Here is a 16,328-nt window from a genome sequence, read left to right on the forward strand (position 1 = left end):
GAACCGTAGTTCTCCCAGATTTGCATTCCAAGCCATATGAGACTGATCTCACTTTCTTCGTGATATTTTAGGTCAATTTTTACTTTTCATTTTATCTACCGTCACTACTTAGGTATTTCCCCAAGACACCACTGTCCCTAAATCATTTCCAGACGCCCGCCCACAGTGGATAACAATGATAGCATTTGCACTCATCCAAACCATCCGAGAAATTTGCGAAACTCCACTCCACCATCACGTACGATGAAAATTCGCCTAAGACGCCACCCAACCTCCTCGCTCTCAACCAGCTACTATAGCGCACCAAAAGCTTATGACAATCATCCCGGCCATCCATCTCTCATTCAAGGTCAATCTTTCAACAATGAGTTCAACTCGTCATATCATTCAAGTCATGGTATCCATCAAGTTCGTTCGTCCACAGGAAGCGTAGTATACGTTCAGCGGTGCGGTGGCTTTTCATCGCTTCCACTCAGACTCAAACATGCGACGATTTGACCTTCTTCGAGCTCATGCCGAACATACGCTTGAATCCCCACCATGGAGTGTTGATTGGTGAGTCTCCTGCAACAGAAATTAGCCTTTGTCTTCCAAAACACTGCCACGATACACTTTTCACAGTCAGGATGAAGAAAGAGACCACATACCAGTGAAGATGAATACATCGTACAACCATCCACCAAACAAGCATCCAAGGAATGGCGCTACCATAGGGATCCAGAAGTAGTACTTTCCTGCGGACCAGACTTCGTGACCGTAGCCAAGGGCATAGGACATCAGACGAGGACCTATAAATTTCCTATGTCAGCCACGTCCTCACCACCACATTTCCACATACAGAAATAAAAGCAACACAAAGAGCAAAAAGCCAACTCACCGAAATCCCTCGCCAGATTAATCGCATACCCCGTCTCCCACCCAAAACAAGCCCCAATCCCAAAAATGACAAAGAACAATCCCAGCGGCGTAAGGTTCCCCGCTCCCAGGTTCCCGTTATCTTGTAGAGAGTAGATGCAGAACATGAGGATGGTCGAGGCGATGAACTCCGAGAAGAACATGCCCGTGCGGGTCATGAACTCGGCTGGGTAGGTGCAGAAGATGCCGGCGGTGGCGTTCTCGCTGAAGCCCGGGACGGTGCGGATGTTGGGCCCGCCTTCGTATTGGTTGATGGCGGATTTGTAGTTTGCTGTAGGGCGTTAGCCATTGTGTGTAGTGGTGTGTGGGTGAGTGTTTGTGTTTGAGAATATGCTGGGACAATGTTTCATCCCAAACTTAAGATGAACTGAATTAGAGTGTGGGGTGAGTTTGGCAGGGAGTGAAATCGGTGTGGGGGGAAGTAAAGTTCCCCAGGATGTTTTCATGGGTGAGCATAAGCGAGCCCCAATAAAGTGAATGATCGACAATAAGAAAGAGGGGTAAGTAATTGAAAATAGACTCAGCTCACCATACACAACGCCCGAGGCGCAAAAGGCTCCTAGGATTTGCGCAAGCATGTAAATGGGGAACTTGCGCCATGGAAATTTGCGGTAGACGCTGGTGGTATCTCGGTGTTAGCTCGGTCTGCTTACTCTTGGCTATGGGGGAGGAGCCCATCTTGCTTTGATAGGGGGGCTCTCGTGGCCGTATTCTCGAGAAGGTATTTTGGGGAGGTAAAAGAGGATGGAGCTAGACTAACCAGTTTGCAAACGTGACGGCCGGGTTGATGTGTGCGCCACTGACCTATATGGCTGTTAGTAGGTGTAATGCCGAGTTTTGGTGGATTGCGGGGAAGCCGGTGGGCTAGAGAGGCGGTACGAACCCCTGATGCGTAGACTCCTAACATGACGCCGATACTATACAGATATCAGCATGTGTTATTGATGATGTTGAAGATGGCAAGAACGTACCCCCATCCCCAAGAGATCGATTGATAGTCTCCTTTCGTGCCTCGACTGAGAACAACTTGAGCGACGACTCTGTTTAGAAGTTAGCCGAGGTTTCGATTTTTTGACATGGAAAGAAGACTTACCCATCGCCGAATAAGATCAGGATGAAAACACCAAAGAACTCAGAGAGAGGCTCGCGGAATCGATGGCGCATACGACTCCACCAAAGATCTGGTCGAGCTTGAATGGCATCCTTCTGTGGAATGTCATGATCAATCCCAGGACCATGTTCTCCGTACGCCTCTTGAATCTCCTTCTCGTTTAGAGGCTCCTTTTGTGCTGAGTGTGAAGATTCGGCGTGGTCGTTGAGATGAGCTGCATACTCGTCGTGAGAAACTGCCGGACTAGGCATCGAAGTTGGCTTTGTGTCTGCCATGTTGGTTTGAAGGTTGGAACGTTGGAGAATGTCGATATCAGAGGAATGTTGAAGTTGAACAAAGACTTGAGAAGGTCATATAAGGGTTGATGATCTGGATTGCTTCTAACGGTGATCGACAGCTTGACAGGTAAAAGAAGATGGCTGCTCCGGAACTAGATATAGAAAGGGTCCAATTGTGTAAGACGGTGGTAGCTGCCGTGGAATGCCAGGCATTCACAGGTCAAAGAAAGGCGTTCCCTTAATTGGAAATACACCGACTCCAGTTTTTCTTTCAAGGAGATAGCTGGAGTGGAGAAGGAAGAGTTTAATCATAGCGTGAGATGGGGTAAGAAGATGCGCGATGATAGCGAGAAAAAGCGCTCCGAAGAGCAAATCTTGAGCCAGACGGATCTGGCCACCCAACTTAGCACAACAGGACAAGAAGTCTGCTGGTCTGCTACTGATCGGGGGCAGTCTGCAGGATACAAGGATATCCTGTTCAAAGCATTGAACTGACAGGTGAGCAACGTGACATGGGGCTAATCTTGACTCAAAATGGGCCTTCATCTAGGCATCGTCGGCGGCATTCCGCCCAACCACACGATATACCAACATTTAGTTTACCGTGGCGGTACGAGACTGTCGAGAACCTTGAAAATAGCCAGCTAGTGACTGGACAGAGATAAGATGACATTTGTTTGCCCCGAGTAATCTTTCTCTCCTTGACATGACAGATCTGGGACCGAGGTAAGTCTCGTACGACAAAGCCCAAAGCCGAAACGAACCATGCTAGACGACTGTAACAAAGAAGATAGGCAACTTTTCTGCATCCAAGCCCAACCCGAAAAGGAAGTTGTCTTTGGAGCGGTATGAAGTCCGAGTTTCGTCAAGAATAGTAGTACCCCCTGAAAAGATCACAAGATGCTCACGCCTAGTTAAAGCCTCTTGTGCCCGGGGTGGCACATGGAAACGGTAGTGGTTCTTCGTAACAACTACGCCTCTTCGATTGGCAAATAGAAGGAAGCCATTGATCTTGTCCCTCTTAGCTATCGGCTCCAATGTGTCATTGGATTGTGCTTGGCAGCATCACGCCGTCACCAGGGAAAGCTGCTACCTTAGTACGTCAATACCAACCCCGCGATCTGGCGGCCAGCTTTGGGGCTTTCGCCTCTCCCTTGAATCCGAGAGGCACAGTCAGCACTACAGTCGGTTACTCGACCGAGCTTTTCAGTCTCAGATGTTGGATTGCGATTTTGAGGCGGTGCTTACAGCCGGCAAGCGGGGTTGTACGAAGACGGCTATGATGCAGAATTGAACAGTACAAACTGGCAACTGACCGATGTGATGAAATTGGAAAGAACAGCAGGGCATAGAGCTTTCAGCAGATACTAGACAGCAGCACTTTCAACACCTGTCCTAGTAGATGGCGCCGATAGTCGTGCGTGTGTACCAGACTGGTAACCAACGTAGTAATCGAATTGATACTGCAGTGTACCTAGTTAATGATGAAGTCTTGCCCGTAGCCGTACCCTGCTTACGTAGAAAGAAAACACTGGCAGCCAACCAACGAATTGCGCGATGAGAGCTGAGCATGCTGGGCTTCCCCGCTTTGGCTTGCCGTCCGAGTCTTGCCTCCTCCCTAGAACCTGGGAGCCGTTGAACTTGGAGACAAAGCTACTGCCTTGTCCCGAACGAACGATCCTGATACTGTCCAATGAGGCAGCTGTTCAAGGGAGGCTGCAGCTAGAGAAGTGAGCTACCAGTGAAGGCAGGCCGGGGTTCCCGAAGGATCAGGAGGAGGAGACGCAAAAGCAGAAGAAGAACAGGGAGCGGGGAGGAGATAGGCAATTGATGGATGCATGCAATTGAGTGTGCAGTAGTCAAATAGGAGTGCATGAGGGCATCCAGACTCCAGCCCCTTCTCTTCTGTATACCATATCTGCTGGCGCTGGCCATGGTGGTACTATGAATGCACTGCAAAGTGGTGTCTGGTGTCCCCCTCGACTAGACCTCTCAGCCTCGTGGCCGTAGTTTCGTGAGGTCAAAAGAATGCGCAAAGAGGCTTGCAGAGTGGCGCGATGTGGCTGCTTAGCGAGAAGTGAAAAACCCCTCAATTCGAGAAGCCGACGCCGAGTGGGGAACAGCCTTCAGGGCATCTTGGGGCATCTAGGCCTAACGTGGGCAGTAGGTAGGAGAGTTTTCCCCGCTGCGTTGATCCGGGGTTAGTGTACTTAATCACTGTAGGGTTCGGGGAACAGGGGATGATGGGAAACCATACAGGGGACTGGCTTGATGCCGACTACCACTGCGCGGAAGGGAGAGGGGAGGGGAGAGGAAAGGGAAAGTGACGAAGTAACGTCAACCACGGGATGCCGGTGCCAATGCAAATGTAGATGCCAACGTCCGTTCCCTGTCGTCTTACCTCATGATTTTTCATCTGGTCTCAACTTTTGTCCTGTCCAGTCCACAGGAATGACAAGCACAAGGTCTGTGCAAAAATGCCATCACGAGCTGCTTACTGCTACTAATCCTTCCACTTTCACTTACACCTATCCAAGATTTTGGACACTGTCCTCGTATGCTATTCGTTAGAATTCCTTACATCCTCTACACCCGGCCTTCCTCGTAGCTATACGCAGTTTCCAGCCTCCCTTCTGCTCTCCTCACCCCTCAGCTCATCTAGACCATCCCGAGCCCTCGGTCCGGCGGCGCAGCACTTCAACATGAATCCAGTAATTCTCACCGTCTGACCCGGACGCTCCAGAAATCAAAAATATGGTGGAGACAACCACTTATCCACTCTTCACACATCTAGGCCCCAAGATGTTGGCAGTCCCGACAAGAAAAGTAGTTTTTGTCGTTAGTCTTGGCTTATCCCTATCGAGCATTTTCCGATGCTATGCGGATGCACTGCATGTTAAGTTTGTGTCTTGTCATGCAATTATACGAATTGTATGTAAGGTATCAACTGATTCCCTCCTTTTCTCCTCCTTCTCTCCGACTGGAGTCCCAGAAAGGTATTATCTTGCAGCGGCCTGCACTGCCCAGGTACATTGAGATACATGTGACACATGCAGGTAGTTGTCAAAGCTGCACTGTGCTCTGGTATCACATAGGGCATCCAGACTCTGAGGCAAGCTGCATGTCATGACAACGAGTGTCTTGAAGTCGGACATTGATAAAGCTTTGAGATCAAGAGAACGGAGAGAGTACATCTACGCTTTGCATGTAATAAATGCCAAGATATCAACTTGAGAACCGACTAGTCAAAAAACAAGATATCATAAAACTCGGAGTAAATTTACTATCTCCCCAAGCCTCAAACCCCGAACTAACAGCGGACGGCGTTCCGTCATGTTGGATCCTTGAACCTGACGAGGAGGCGTCTAGTATGGCCGAGACTAGCGCAACCAAGCATAGCGCAACCAAGCATACGCCTTTCCAAACCACCTTCAATTCGTCTAACATACGGACAGACATCGATCCGCCACCACCTACCCTCACCATCCCCCTCGAACCCCTCATCTGCACCTGATACTGTACCAGATCCTCCTAGCTGACAGGCGTAGTGCCAAATTCCCCCAGCACTGAAATTCCTCGGTGTATTTCTCTTTTCAGAAATACCTTCGGGCTATCTACGCCCTCTTTATCCTGACAAGTCGATCACATGGAGCGCTATTCCAGGGTCCAGAGGGGAATGCGGGGTCTAGATAAAGAAGCTCGAGGTAGCTACCCCAGCTACCCCAGCTCTCCAGTTCTCAAGCTGTCATAAAATCACATTTTCCCACAACAGAGCTTTGTTCTTTGTTCCTCACCATCAATTCCTCCTCTCATAACCATTCATCATGACTGGTGACTCTCCCGTACTCGTTGCTCCACATGAGGCGTATGTTGGATCAATTGATCAGGGCACGACTAGTACTCGATTTCTGATCTTCAATCGAGATGGGGAGCCGGTTGCTTCACATCAAGTTGAGTTCAAGCAGTATTATCCTCAGCCAGGGTGGGACCCCCGTATTTCTCATATCTCTGAGAATATACATACACAATTTTGAGCAAGACTCACTAACACCCCCCAGATGGCACGAACACGACCCTCTTGAAATCATAACCTCAATCGAGACCTGCATCGAAGGAGCCGTCAAATCCTTCGAAGACAACGGCCACTCCGCTCGCTCCATCAAAGCAGTCGGCATCACCAACCAGCGCGAAACAACCGTAGTCTGGGACACCAAGACTGGCGAGCCCCTCTACAACGCCATCGTCTGGACCGACACGCGGACTCAAGCCCTCGTCCGCAAACTCAAACAACGTCTCGGCTCCGACAAACTTCAAGACCTCTGCGGTCTCCCTTTGTCAACTTATCCCTCGGTCGGCAAACTCCTCTGGCTGATTGAGAACGAGCCAAAGATTGCTGATGCGTATGCTAAAGGGACGCTGGCATTTGGTACGATTGACGCTTGGGTTGTGTACAGACTTAACGGCGGCGTGAAGAAGAATGTATTCGTGACGGACCCGACGAATGCGTCGAGGAGTATGTTCATGAACATCCACACTCTGAAATACGACGAGCAGCTCCTGGACTTCTTCCGCTTTGACATGAAGAAACTCAATCTCCCGAAAATCGTCCGCTCTTCTGACCCAGAAGCATACGGGACTTTGACTACGGGCGTCTTGTCCGGTGTGCCTATTACTGGATGTCTAGGCGATCAATCCGCTGCTTTGGTAGGTCAGAAAGGCTTCTCGCCTGGAAGAGCAAAGAATACGTATGGGACGGGCTGTTTCCTGCTCTACCATGTAGGCGACAAGCCTGTGATTTCGAGTCATGGATTGCTTAGTACGGTAGCGTATGATTTCGATGGGAAGCCGCAGTATGCACTGGAAGGTAGTATTGCGGTAGCGGGATCGAGTATCAAGTTCCTGCAGAATAATTTCGGGTTTATTAAGGAATCGAGAGAGATTAGTACGTTGGCGGAGACGGTGGAGGATAATGGGGGGTGTGTGTTTGTTACGGCGTTTAGTGGGTTGTTTGCGCCGTATTGGATGGATGATGCTAGAGGGACGATTTGTGAGTTTTTTCTCTCCGTTCTGTACTTTTTTTTTTTCAAGTCATACCTGTTTCATCTCAACCTGTCTTTTCTCAACTTTTCCCACGTCTCTCACGCCTCAGCTAACGTCTAACCCCACAGTCGGCATCACAGCCTACACCAAGAAAGGTCACATCGCACGCGCTACACTCGAAGCTACCTGTTTCCAAACCAAAGCCATCCTCGACGCCATGGAGAAAGACAGTGGACACGCTCTCGCAGAACTGGCCGTCGACGGCGGAATGACAAACTCAGATCTCTGCATGCAGGTACGCCTCCCCATTCCCCATCTCCCTCTTCCACCCTTTCCCTCCCCCCTAACTTCACCCTTCCCAACTCTCTCATAAATCCAATCTAACCCCTCCACCAGACCCAAGCCGACCTAACCGGCATCCCCGTCTCCCGCCCCCGCATGCTCGAAACCACCGCCCTCGGCGCCGCCATCGCAGCCGGCTTCGCCATCGGCGTATGGTCCTCCTTCGAAGAACTCAAGAACGTGAACACCGCCGGAACGACCGTGTTCCAGCCCAAGATCGATGCCAAGGAGAGGGATAGGCGGTTTGGCAGGTGGGAGAAGGCTGTGGGGATGTGTAGGGGGTGGGAGGGGAATGAGAAGGTTGAGGAGAAGTGAGTGTTCCTGACCTTGAGGATGAGAAGAAGGAGAGGGAGGGGAGAGGTTGAGAGGGGAGGAGGGGTGGTATTATTTGATATACATATACCAATTCGTTTGTTTTGTATTTAGTCTCGAGGAGTCGTCTTCCACTGGGGGGTTGACTCCGATTTCCAGCAGCACATCGACGTCGCAGGCGCAAATGAAGAGCAAGCTTTGAACACCGTCCGATCCCGTACCTTCGCAATCCCGATCCCCCGTTCGTCTCGTCTCCTCTCGTCTCGTCTCGTCTCGTCTCACTACCATCCTACTCGACACTTCTTCGTCTAGAATCTTCATGGTCCGTGTCTACGTGAGTGAATGAGTCCATCATACTACCACTCCCATACTCTGCAACGACGAGCACTCAGCCAATCATTCCCACACCACTCCCTCCGCCCACGCATTCCCCGTCTTCTCAAAAACCCACCTCCTAAACACCTCCGAATCAGCATCCTCATCAAACCTCACCTCCCCCTCCCTTACACTCCCACTCCCCCCCTCACCCTCCCCCTCCCCCCTCCTAAACCAAAGATACTCACTCCCCACGCCCACCACACACTTCGCACCGACCTTAACACCAACCCCCCACTTCGAACTCCCCGCCACACCCTTAAACCTCAATTCGACATCAAACGGCAGCCCATCCGTCTGCAACAACACCGCGAACCTGACCCGATCGGGAACTCCAGATTTGAGAAGCGCGTTTTCAGAAAGCTGTAGTTTGCGGCCTTGAGTGCCGGCGGAGGTGGTGGTGAGTCTTGCGCCGTGGTGAGAGGTGTGCGATTTCTCTTGGCTGGCGCTGAGGGAGAGGATGGAGATGTTGTTGAATGTTGGGGAGAGGGAGGTGCTGAGGGAGGTGGTGGTGAGGAGGGGGGTGAGGGGGCTGCTGGCGGAGTAGGGGTAGATGGCTTTTATGGCGAGGTCGGGGGAGGGGGCTTGTGTGATTGGGGGGGTGAGGATTGCTTGTTGCTGTTTTGTGGTCTGGTTGGGTTGGTTAGTGAGGATGTTCGTATGGTCTCTTCTCTCATCCCCTCTCGTTTTAGGTATACGGACGTTCTCAGAATCATGTGCAGGGCAGCGTCAAACTCACCTGTCTCTCATCCTCATCAACCTCCTCTACCAAAACCCACACTCCCATCTCTGTAATCCTCTGTCCACTCTCCCTACTCTGCTCACCAAACTCTAGCTCAAAAACAACTACACAAGCCTCTCTCTTGCCATCTCCTCCTACCCTCTCATCCCTGAACCAGCACCGTCGCAGATCAGTGATCTTCGTACTGATACTGCATTTCCGAAAGGGTACTGTTGAGATGTGTTCGGTGGTGCCGTGGCTGAGTTGCAGGGGTTCAGGGAGGATTTCAAGATCGACGTCTTGAGAGAGGAAAGGGAGAGCTGATGGAGGTGATATGTCTGAGTCGCCAGGGTTGGAGGTGGGGCTTGAGGTGTCGTTGGATTTGAGTTCTGAGTCGGCCATATTGTGGATTTGAAGTGTGGATGTAGGACGTGGAGTTTTGTGGGTTATTCGTCCCAGTTTTTCTCATCGATCAAATGTGAGTCTTGACATGAAATGTGGATGTGAGCTGTGGGGTACAGATACGACTTGCTGCGCGCCACTTTTTCACTCAGAGGTGGGATAAGAGTGGATAGAGATGGTGATGATCGTCGGTCGAATCTTGGCGGTGGTTGATTTAACCTTAGATCTGCTGAGGAGTGGAGTATATCTTCACTGACTCGTGTGGTTTTTGAGTTTGAAGTTGAGCTGAGTTTAAGGAGAGACAAGTGGGCGGCTAAATTCGGGGCGGGCCGCGTTGGATTGGCTCGGCTGGACTTGCTGGGCTGTCAGGTGTGACAGGTTCAGCCGCAGCTGAGTTTTGACTCTTTCCAAATATTCTGAAATGTCGACGACGAGGAAAAGTTCAAGACTTTTTTTACTGATATTCTTGATGTATAGAATATTGCTCAACGCTTTCCGAAATCACGATTCTGAACGGACAAAACAATTCGCCGATTGAGACGACAGCAGAATCTGAAGGTCACGTTCTACGACTGTCGCACCCACATTCCAACCTTTTCCTGGGACTCGAGAAATGAAGCGTGGTACTTTTGTAAGCTAACTGAGCTGAGGTTCGAGGACATCTTCATAATTCTATTGCCATCAGCCGTGCCCCTTCTTCACCTTTTCTCTCATCAACCAGAAATGGATATCTAGGTTCACACATCAACATTGAGACCAGCCCTGAAATCGCAGCAGATGAAGAACTTAGCTGTTTCCATACAGCATATTGAAACTTATGTGCACCGGTTGTTGTGTTCTTGAACCATTTCACACCTTCGCATCCCGATCCTCAGCCAGAAAGCCACAGCGCCTCGACGGTTTCAGCCTCCACATGCACGCTGCTTTGACAACCACGTTGTAGCCGCCGAGGGTTATTTATTACAGCTACGAGTCTCGCGGGAAGTTACCGAGCGACCTAGCTTTCTTATTGACACCGGGACAAGCTTCAGACTTCAGCCTTACGCTATCAGAAATGCAGCGTCTTGAGTCGACTGGCCCACTTGGCCAAGGACCAGAATTGAAGCCCCTTGAACAAAACAAGTATTGGGCAACTGGAGGATGGAATCAGACTGATCTACGAGAACAATTAGATGCCGATGCGATCGATCTGGTCAAAGTCATCGAATCAAGCAAACCATGGGAGCAACTCAAATTGCCAATCGTCTGCAAGATATGCGAGAAGACCAAAGCGAATCAGCCATATCTCGACCAGGTACACTGGTGTTTTCAACACTGCACGCAATGCGAAGACTTCTATATCTGCATCGACTGTTACCCTACGGAGGAGTTCGACAAGCTGAAGGGAGATCATAAAGATCACAAATTCGTCCAAATCACCACTCGACCCCTCTCAGCTCCTCTTTACGATGGAAGTGATCTTGACCACCTACAACTATTCCGAAACTCCAAGACTTCTCAGCAGTTCTTCTCATATTTCCCATGGTTTTTTCACTGCTTCGTCGGCTTCCAGGAAGTACGGGAGTTCAATCGCAACCAGACCATTGCTGCATTGCAGACAAGTCCGGATATAGGTTCGCAGGAATGGTTGTGCTTGATGGAGATGCAGAGCTATCCTGTCGATTGGTATACACGAACATTCGGCAGAGGGGAATGGGAACTTCTATTGGAGAATATGAAACCTCTTCTTGACGCGCGGGTGGAGAGTGCAAGGGCTTCGATCCAGTTGCACGGTTTGCTTGGACAGCTGAAGAAGTTCAATGATGAGAAGGTGGCGTTGTATGGGGCAGGAGATATTCCTTGTTTGAGGGAGGCCGGAAGTTGGAGACCTGTTGCTGCCAGTTTGGCTCCGAACATGGTGGACTACATCACCTATACGATTCCATTGCAATTTATGACTGTACTGGATACTGAAATCGACCATACCAAAGTGGACCGCTTACTTGATGGGACTACGAGGAATCGGTCCGATTCCTCAGGTCGAGAAGTATCAATTTCTACGGGGACGGGTATTGAGGACAGAATCCAGAATCTTCATATTGAGGCAGGAGAAAGGGATGATGCTGGCAGTCAGAATCATATTAACGATGGGGTTTCGCTTGATATTCACAAACTACAGCCCGACACAACAACAGATCCATACCGAGAGATGCTAAGACTCTGGCCAATGTTCTCCGTCATCTTCAAAGCTCACCCTGGATACGATGAATTGATTTCTCCTGTCATGATGAGTGACCTCTCTAGTCACTTTGAAAAAATGGTAAGCTCATATCCATGCTTTCTATGTCGATGCTAATCCAGATAGAAACCTTCTTGGCATTCATTCCTCTCCAGAGATCATCTGATACGAGAGCGACTGTGGCAGACCGATTACAAGAACGTAAGAATCGTATTCGAATATGTTCATAACATGCTAAGTGTGCAATAGTTACCAGAGATGACAATTAAGAATCTCAGCGTCCTGGTATCGGCTACCATGAATCCTTGGCCACCGACTCATCTCAATGCTGAGTCTCTACTTGAAGCACAGAAGCGCAGAATGAGAGGTAATTACGAAGAAGCAATCGCAATTCTCCGTCCATTTCACGATGTTGACCCAACGGATGTTCATATTGCACTAGAACTGCAGCAAGTCTATCTTCAACAAGGTTACTTTCAGAAAGCCATGGCCTGCGGTAATGGAGTTGCCAAGGCGGAACTCGTCGCCTTGAAGTCACGGATGGACGAAGCTTCTCAGGACATGGAAGCTGGAGACATGACTTCCGCCACTCGCACAAGCAGAGAGGTTCGAGTGTCTAGTCCAATTGCTCGCGCTTTGCTTCGCATGATATCGAATTATCTTAGATGCTTCGTACATGGAAAATGGGAGGTCGCCGTGGCGGAAGCTGCCGAGATGTTCGATAAATACCTGGTTGATTGGAACCCAGGAGCGGAAGATCCAACACTGCTAGTATGTATATTATCAGCCATTTTCATCAACTTCACTAACCTTTAGATTTACTTGGAACTCTACTACCACAAGATTATTCTGGCAACTTGCCGCGATTTGGAACACTCTACGCCAAGAGATGCTGGACTGGCCAGACTGAGAGCTATTCGTCACCATCTTTGCAACAAGCATCATAGCAGTGGCTTGGCCCCACTCGCGTGGGAGGTTCTGTTGACAGAGCTGGAGATGTTGAAGCGAACTATTCGTGACCAGTATTTCGACATGGAAGACGCGTTCAGTGTAGCGAAATATGTCCACACCGAGTCAATTGCACGGCCCATGATCTCAGATTTCGAGCGTTCAGATATTATGACAGAAGCGCGGACTCATATTACAGATATTTGGGCCGCTATGACCTTGCTCAATGCAGATATTTTCAGCGAAAACGGTGCGCCTCAGGTAGCATTATTGATGCTGCGTTTCGTGGAGGCAGAATACCACAATCTGAGCGAGTCATCAGGACTGCCACCACACGCTGGACTTTTCGATGTCCAACTTCTGGACATCAAACTTGCAGGAAGATCGATCGCTTTCGGTAGAATTCAGAGCCTGTATGATGATTTGAGGCAGCGGAACGATCTCACACGGCTGCGTCAGCTGCGGCGGTGTAACGTCACGTATCTCAGCAAAGACTCTCCAGCGCACAATTGGGAACTATTCCAAAGATCTTCGCTTCGAGAACTGGCCAAAGAAGCAGGCGATAACATCATGTATCAGAGATGGAATCTTCGCAAGTATGCCGGTGACACTCTTTCGGTAGCATCAATTAACGATGCGGAACGAGTAATTGCAAATGACGATTCAGTAGCTGTCCACAGCAGTTTTCTGGTGGTCTTCGCATCGTTCAACCTGAGTCGAGCATATCTGTCTGTCGGGAATTTCTTCGAAGCCGCACTCAATTCTCTCCTTCACCTTTCCCTAACAGCACAACGAGGAGATGTTGAAAGTCATCAGCGCGCGATGTTGAATGTGCTGCATATCTATTCAGAAGCCGCAGCGAACAACACGACGAATCCAGAGGAGACTCTCCAAATACTTTCAGTTCTCTGGCCGGGGTGGTTGACACCAAAGTCGTACGATAGATGGGAAGCTGGTCAAGCTCGCTGCGACGAAATTGATCGATTTATTGATGCCGCTCTGTTCATCCCGAATCTTGCAGGCCGTGTAGGTCGAGAGAACCAAGGAGCAAGCAAGATGATCCCGAAACCGTACAATTCTAATTTTATCGACTACATGATCACTCATCTTCGCCTTGCTTTCGCTCTGTATGAAGCCCTTCCAAAATACCTCGCACATACCGTCATTCCAAAAATCGCTCTTGGACTCGCAGCAGTCGCTACATATGTCTGCAACAAAGAGCTCGCCATTCGTACGTATGCCATTGGACAGACAGCAATCCATTCTCAAGACTTCCTCAGCCTCGCGACATTCCGACTCAGAGCTGGAAAGCTCATGACACTCCTCGGCGAGGAGGATCCAGAACATTGGATGCACGTTGTTCCGGCTGGCCGAGCTCTGCTCAAGAGTGCAGCTGAGAAGTTCCTTAGCATTCGCCAACTAGCTGGAGCACAAATGAGGATTTGTGAGGCGAATGTCGATTTGTTAAGAAGTGTTGTCGCGGAGGGGAGAGCGAGGAAATTGTTGTTGACTGAGAGGTGGGAGAGTCTTGGTGGGGGGGTAGATGATCTCGATCGTTATGTTTATGGGCAGATCGTGACTGTGATTAATCTTCAAGAGGAGGCGCTGATGCCTATGACAATGACTGATATCTTGATGTGAGTGTGCGAATTTTCCCTACTGATTCTGGCCCCCATCGAGTTCTTTCGTCACTTACAGACGGACTACCGACCATTGATCTGCTTGCTCTAATACTGACCGTCAACAGTTTGAAGACCGCGCAACGACTGGTCATGGCTTCACCGTACGAAGCCAGCCAGAACCTAGCATATCTGGCTTCCAGCCCTATCCCCCGGAAAAATCGAGAACTGGTCATTGAATTATGTTATATTCTCAGCGATTTGGAACCATTCCAGGGAAAGCCAACAGGATCGGCACTATGCACCTTCATCCAGAGATACAAAGCGAATATTCTGTATCGCCAATCATTCTCAAACCTCGTACCATCCCGATATCTAGAAGCCATCGAAGCAGATCCGACTGCTTTGAAGCTGTATCAAGAAGAACAGAGACTCATCAAAGAGGGTCCACAAGCTATGGGAGATAACAGACTACAGGACCTGGAAGGAGAGATGTTGGAGCATCCTACTCTAAAGCCATTGTTAGATCATCGACATAACACACTCAAAGTTGTGCCTTCCGATTTTCATTCTCTGGCTTCGGTATCGAAACTTACCCAGGGACCGGACTCGGATCTGATTCTCATTGACTGGATGAAATATCACGACTACTTTCTGATTACGGGATACAATGTCACGAAACAGAAGATCTGTATCTTGGAATTGATACCAGACTGCGAAGTCATCGAAGTCGAGGAGTGGGTCACCATCCATTTGAAAGTCGATGGCAAACTCCTTCCAAAGACGCTAGATTCTTCAGATATCTTCAAGCCACTCTATCCTCTCGTTCGTGCCATCGCTGGATCTTGTACCAAGGAAGATCTCCTCGTTTTCTCCCCTTCCCAAGAACTTCATTCAATTCCTTTACACGCTCTGCCATATGCAAACGAGGACGACAGACCAATCATCGACTTCCACCCCATTGTCTACACACCAAGCAATCTCATTCTGAAACAATGCATTGTGCGCGTCCTAGAGTCAAGCACCTCTCCACCTTCAACGGCGTCCCTGTTCGGACGCTGGGGATCCGAAAGCACCAACGCCGAGGAAGAAGAGCGTAACATCTCCACTTCCCTCGAAAACATCTCAACACAGCTCTCAACAGCCAACATAAAATCGACAATAATTTCCGGCTCGTCACTAACCCACAAAGCTTTCTCATCCAACATGTCTCAGTCCGACATCCTCCACTTCCACACTCACGTCAACGAAACAGGCCTCAAGCAACACTTGCAGCTCGAGCCTGAAGCCTCATCTTCCACTCCCTCATCCCCTTCGATTCCGAGGAGTCTAAATCCATTTGTGCATCTTCACCAAACCCATCAGAACAATACATATAATCTACAAGACGCCTTCGCGACACAGATCCGCGCCAAATTGGTCGTGATGATGGGCTGTCGGTCAGGACAACAACATATTTCCTCATCCGAGGACGCTTTAGGCTTGATATCAGCGTTCTTCGCCGCTGGTGCGAGCAGTATTGTGGCCACGTTGTGGCAATTCGAAACGGCTGATGCGTCGAAGTTCTCGAGCTTCTTTTACAAGGAGATGTTTGCTGAGGAAGCCGGAGGTGGAGATGCAGGGAAAAGATTGATTGACGTTGCTGGAGCGTTCAGAACGTCTGTGGTGGAGATGCGTGCGTGTCAGAAGAATATGTGTAAGAAGAAGAGGAGTCTGGAGGAGAGGCTGGGGTGTCATGTTGGGGAGGAGCAGGGAGAGCCGTATCATTGGGCGAGTTTTGTTTTGTGGGGGAGTTGGGTTATGAGGGGTGTTGGGAGCGGAGAGGAGGATGGTGAAGGGGGAGGTGATGTGTTTGAGGGTGTGAGGGAGGAGGTTCTTGGTGGTGGGAGTGGGGATATTGGGAACGGGAGTGGAAAAGGGAAGGAAAGGGAGGTTCGAGCTGAAGCTGAGGTGGATAACTCAGCTGAGGATTCATATGACCGTTGTAGCGTTCAGTAATAGATGAGATTCAGTTAAATATAAGCGATGTTGTTGTTTTTTTCATAAT

The 16,328-nt window shown here is 49.6% G+C and overlaps 4 protein-coding genes across 6 annotated transcripts; 2 read left to right on the forward strand and 2 right to left on the reverse strand.

Moving 5' to 3' along the window:
- Positions 1-65: 65 nt before the first annotated feature.
- ONS95_007051 (uncharacterized protein) lies at positions 66-3,767 on the reverse strand. Its single transcript, XM_058500542.1, has 9 exons — positions 3,621-3,767; positions 2,009-3,019; positions 1,887-1,955; positions 1,799-1,832; positions 1,676-1,719; positions 1,445-1,533; positions 878-1,186; positions 648-788; positions 66-564 (listed from the first exon to the last, which is right to left on the reverse strand). The coding sequence occupies exons 2-9, from the start codon at positions 2,299-2,301 to the stop codon at positions 479-481; spliced, it is 1,065 nt and encodes a 354-aa protein (XP_058349358.1). The 5' UTR covers positions 2,302-3,019; positions 3,621-3,767; the 3' UTR covers positions 66-478.
- A 2,022-nt stretch (positions 3,768-5,789) lies between these two features.
- Positions 5,790-8,538, forward strand: GUT1_2 (Glycerol kinase). Of its 3 annotated transcripts, none has more exons than XM_058500543.1 (3): positions 5,790-7,351; positions 7,473-7,639; positions 7,741-8,538. In XM_058500543.1, the coding sequence occupies exons 1-3, from the start codon at positions 6,229-6,231 to the stop codon at positions 7,999-8,001; spliced, it is 1,551 nt and encodes a 516-aa protein (XP_058349359.1). In that variant the 5' UTR covers positions 5,790-6,228; the 3' UTR covers positions 8,002-8,538. The 3 variants fall into 3 exon arrangements, with proteins under 3 accessions (XP_058349359.1, XP_058349360.1, XP_058349361.1); XM_058500544.1 differs by having other exon boundaries at positions 5,790-6,286; positions 6,363-7,639; XM_058500545.1 differs by having other exon boundaries at positions 5,790-6,286; positions 6,363-7,351; positions 7,473-8,538.
- ONS95_007053 (uncharacterized protein) lies at positions 8,395-9,496 on the reverse strand (the record flags this gene model as incomplete). Its single annotated transcript, XM_058500546.1, has 2 exons — positions 8,395-9,003; positions 9,113-9,496. 2 exons carry the CDS (start codon positions 9,494-9,496, stop codon positions 8,395-8,397), a joined length of 993 nt encoding a protein of 330 aa, XP_058349362.1.
- Positions 9,497-10,550: 1,054 nt separating this feature from the next.
- Positions 10,551-16,279, forward strand: ONS95_007054 (uncharacterized protein; the record flags this gene model as incomplete). Its single annotated transcript, XM_058500547.1, has 5 exons — positions 10,551-11,795; positions 11,841-11,915; positions 11,964-12,485; positions 12,531-14,299; positions 14,410-16,279. 5 exons carry the CDS (start codon positions 10,551-10,553, stop codon positions 16,277-16,279), a joined length of 5,481 nt encoding a protein of 1,826 aa, XP_058349363.1.
- Positions 16,280-16,328: the final 49 nt, after the last annotated feature.

Source organism: Cadophora gregata (assembly GCF_030347475.1).
Source record: "Cadophora gregata isolate MNR1 chromosome Unknown scaffold_19, whole genome shotgun sequence".
Taxonomy (NCBI): Eukaryota; Fungi; Ascomycota; class Leotiomycetes; order Helotiales; family Ploettnerulaceae; genus Cadophora; species Cadophora gregata.

Coding starts and splice junctions, on each gene's coding strand:
- GUT1_2 (XM_058500543.1), top strand. CDS start 6,229: ATGGGGAGCCGGTTGCTTCACATCAAGTTGAGTTCAAGCAGTATTATC. Junction 7,352..7,472: donor TGATGCTAGAGGGACGATTT/GTGAGTTTTTTC, acceptor CTAACCCCACAG/TCGGCATCACAGCCTACACC. Junction 7,640..7,740: donor ACTCAGATCTCTGCATGCAG/GTACGCCTCCCC, acceptor CCCCTCCACCAG/ACCCAAGCCGACCTAACCGG.
- ONS95_007051 (XM_058500542.1), bottom strand. CDS start 2,301: ATGGCAGACACAAAGCCAACTTCGATGCCTAGTCCGGCAGTTTCTCAC. Junction 1,534..1,675: donor GCCGTCACGTTTGCAAACTG/GTTAGTCTAGCT, acceptor AGATACCACCAG/CGTCTACCGCAAATTTCCAT. Junction 1,187..1,444: donor CGCCTCGGGCGTTGTGTATG/GTGAGCTGAGTC, acceptor AACGCCCTACAG/CAAACTACAAATCCGCCATC.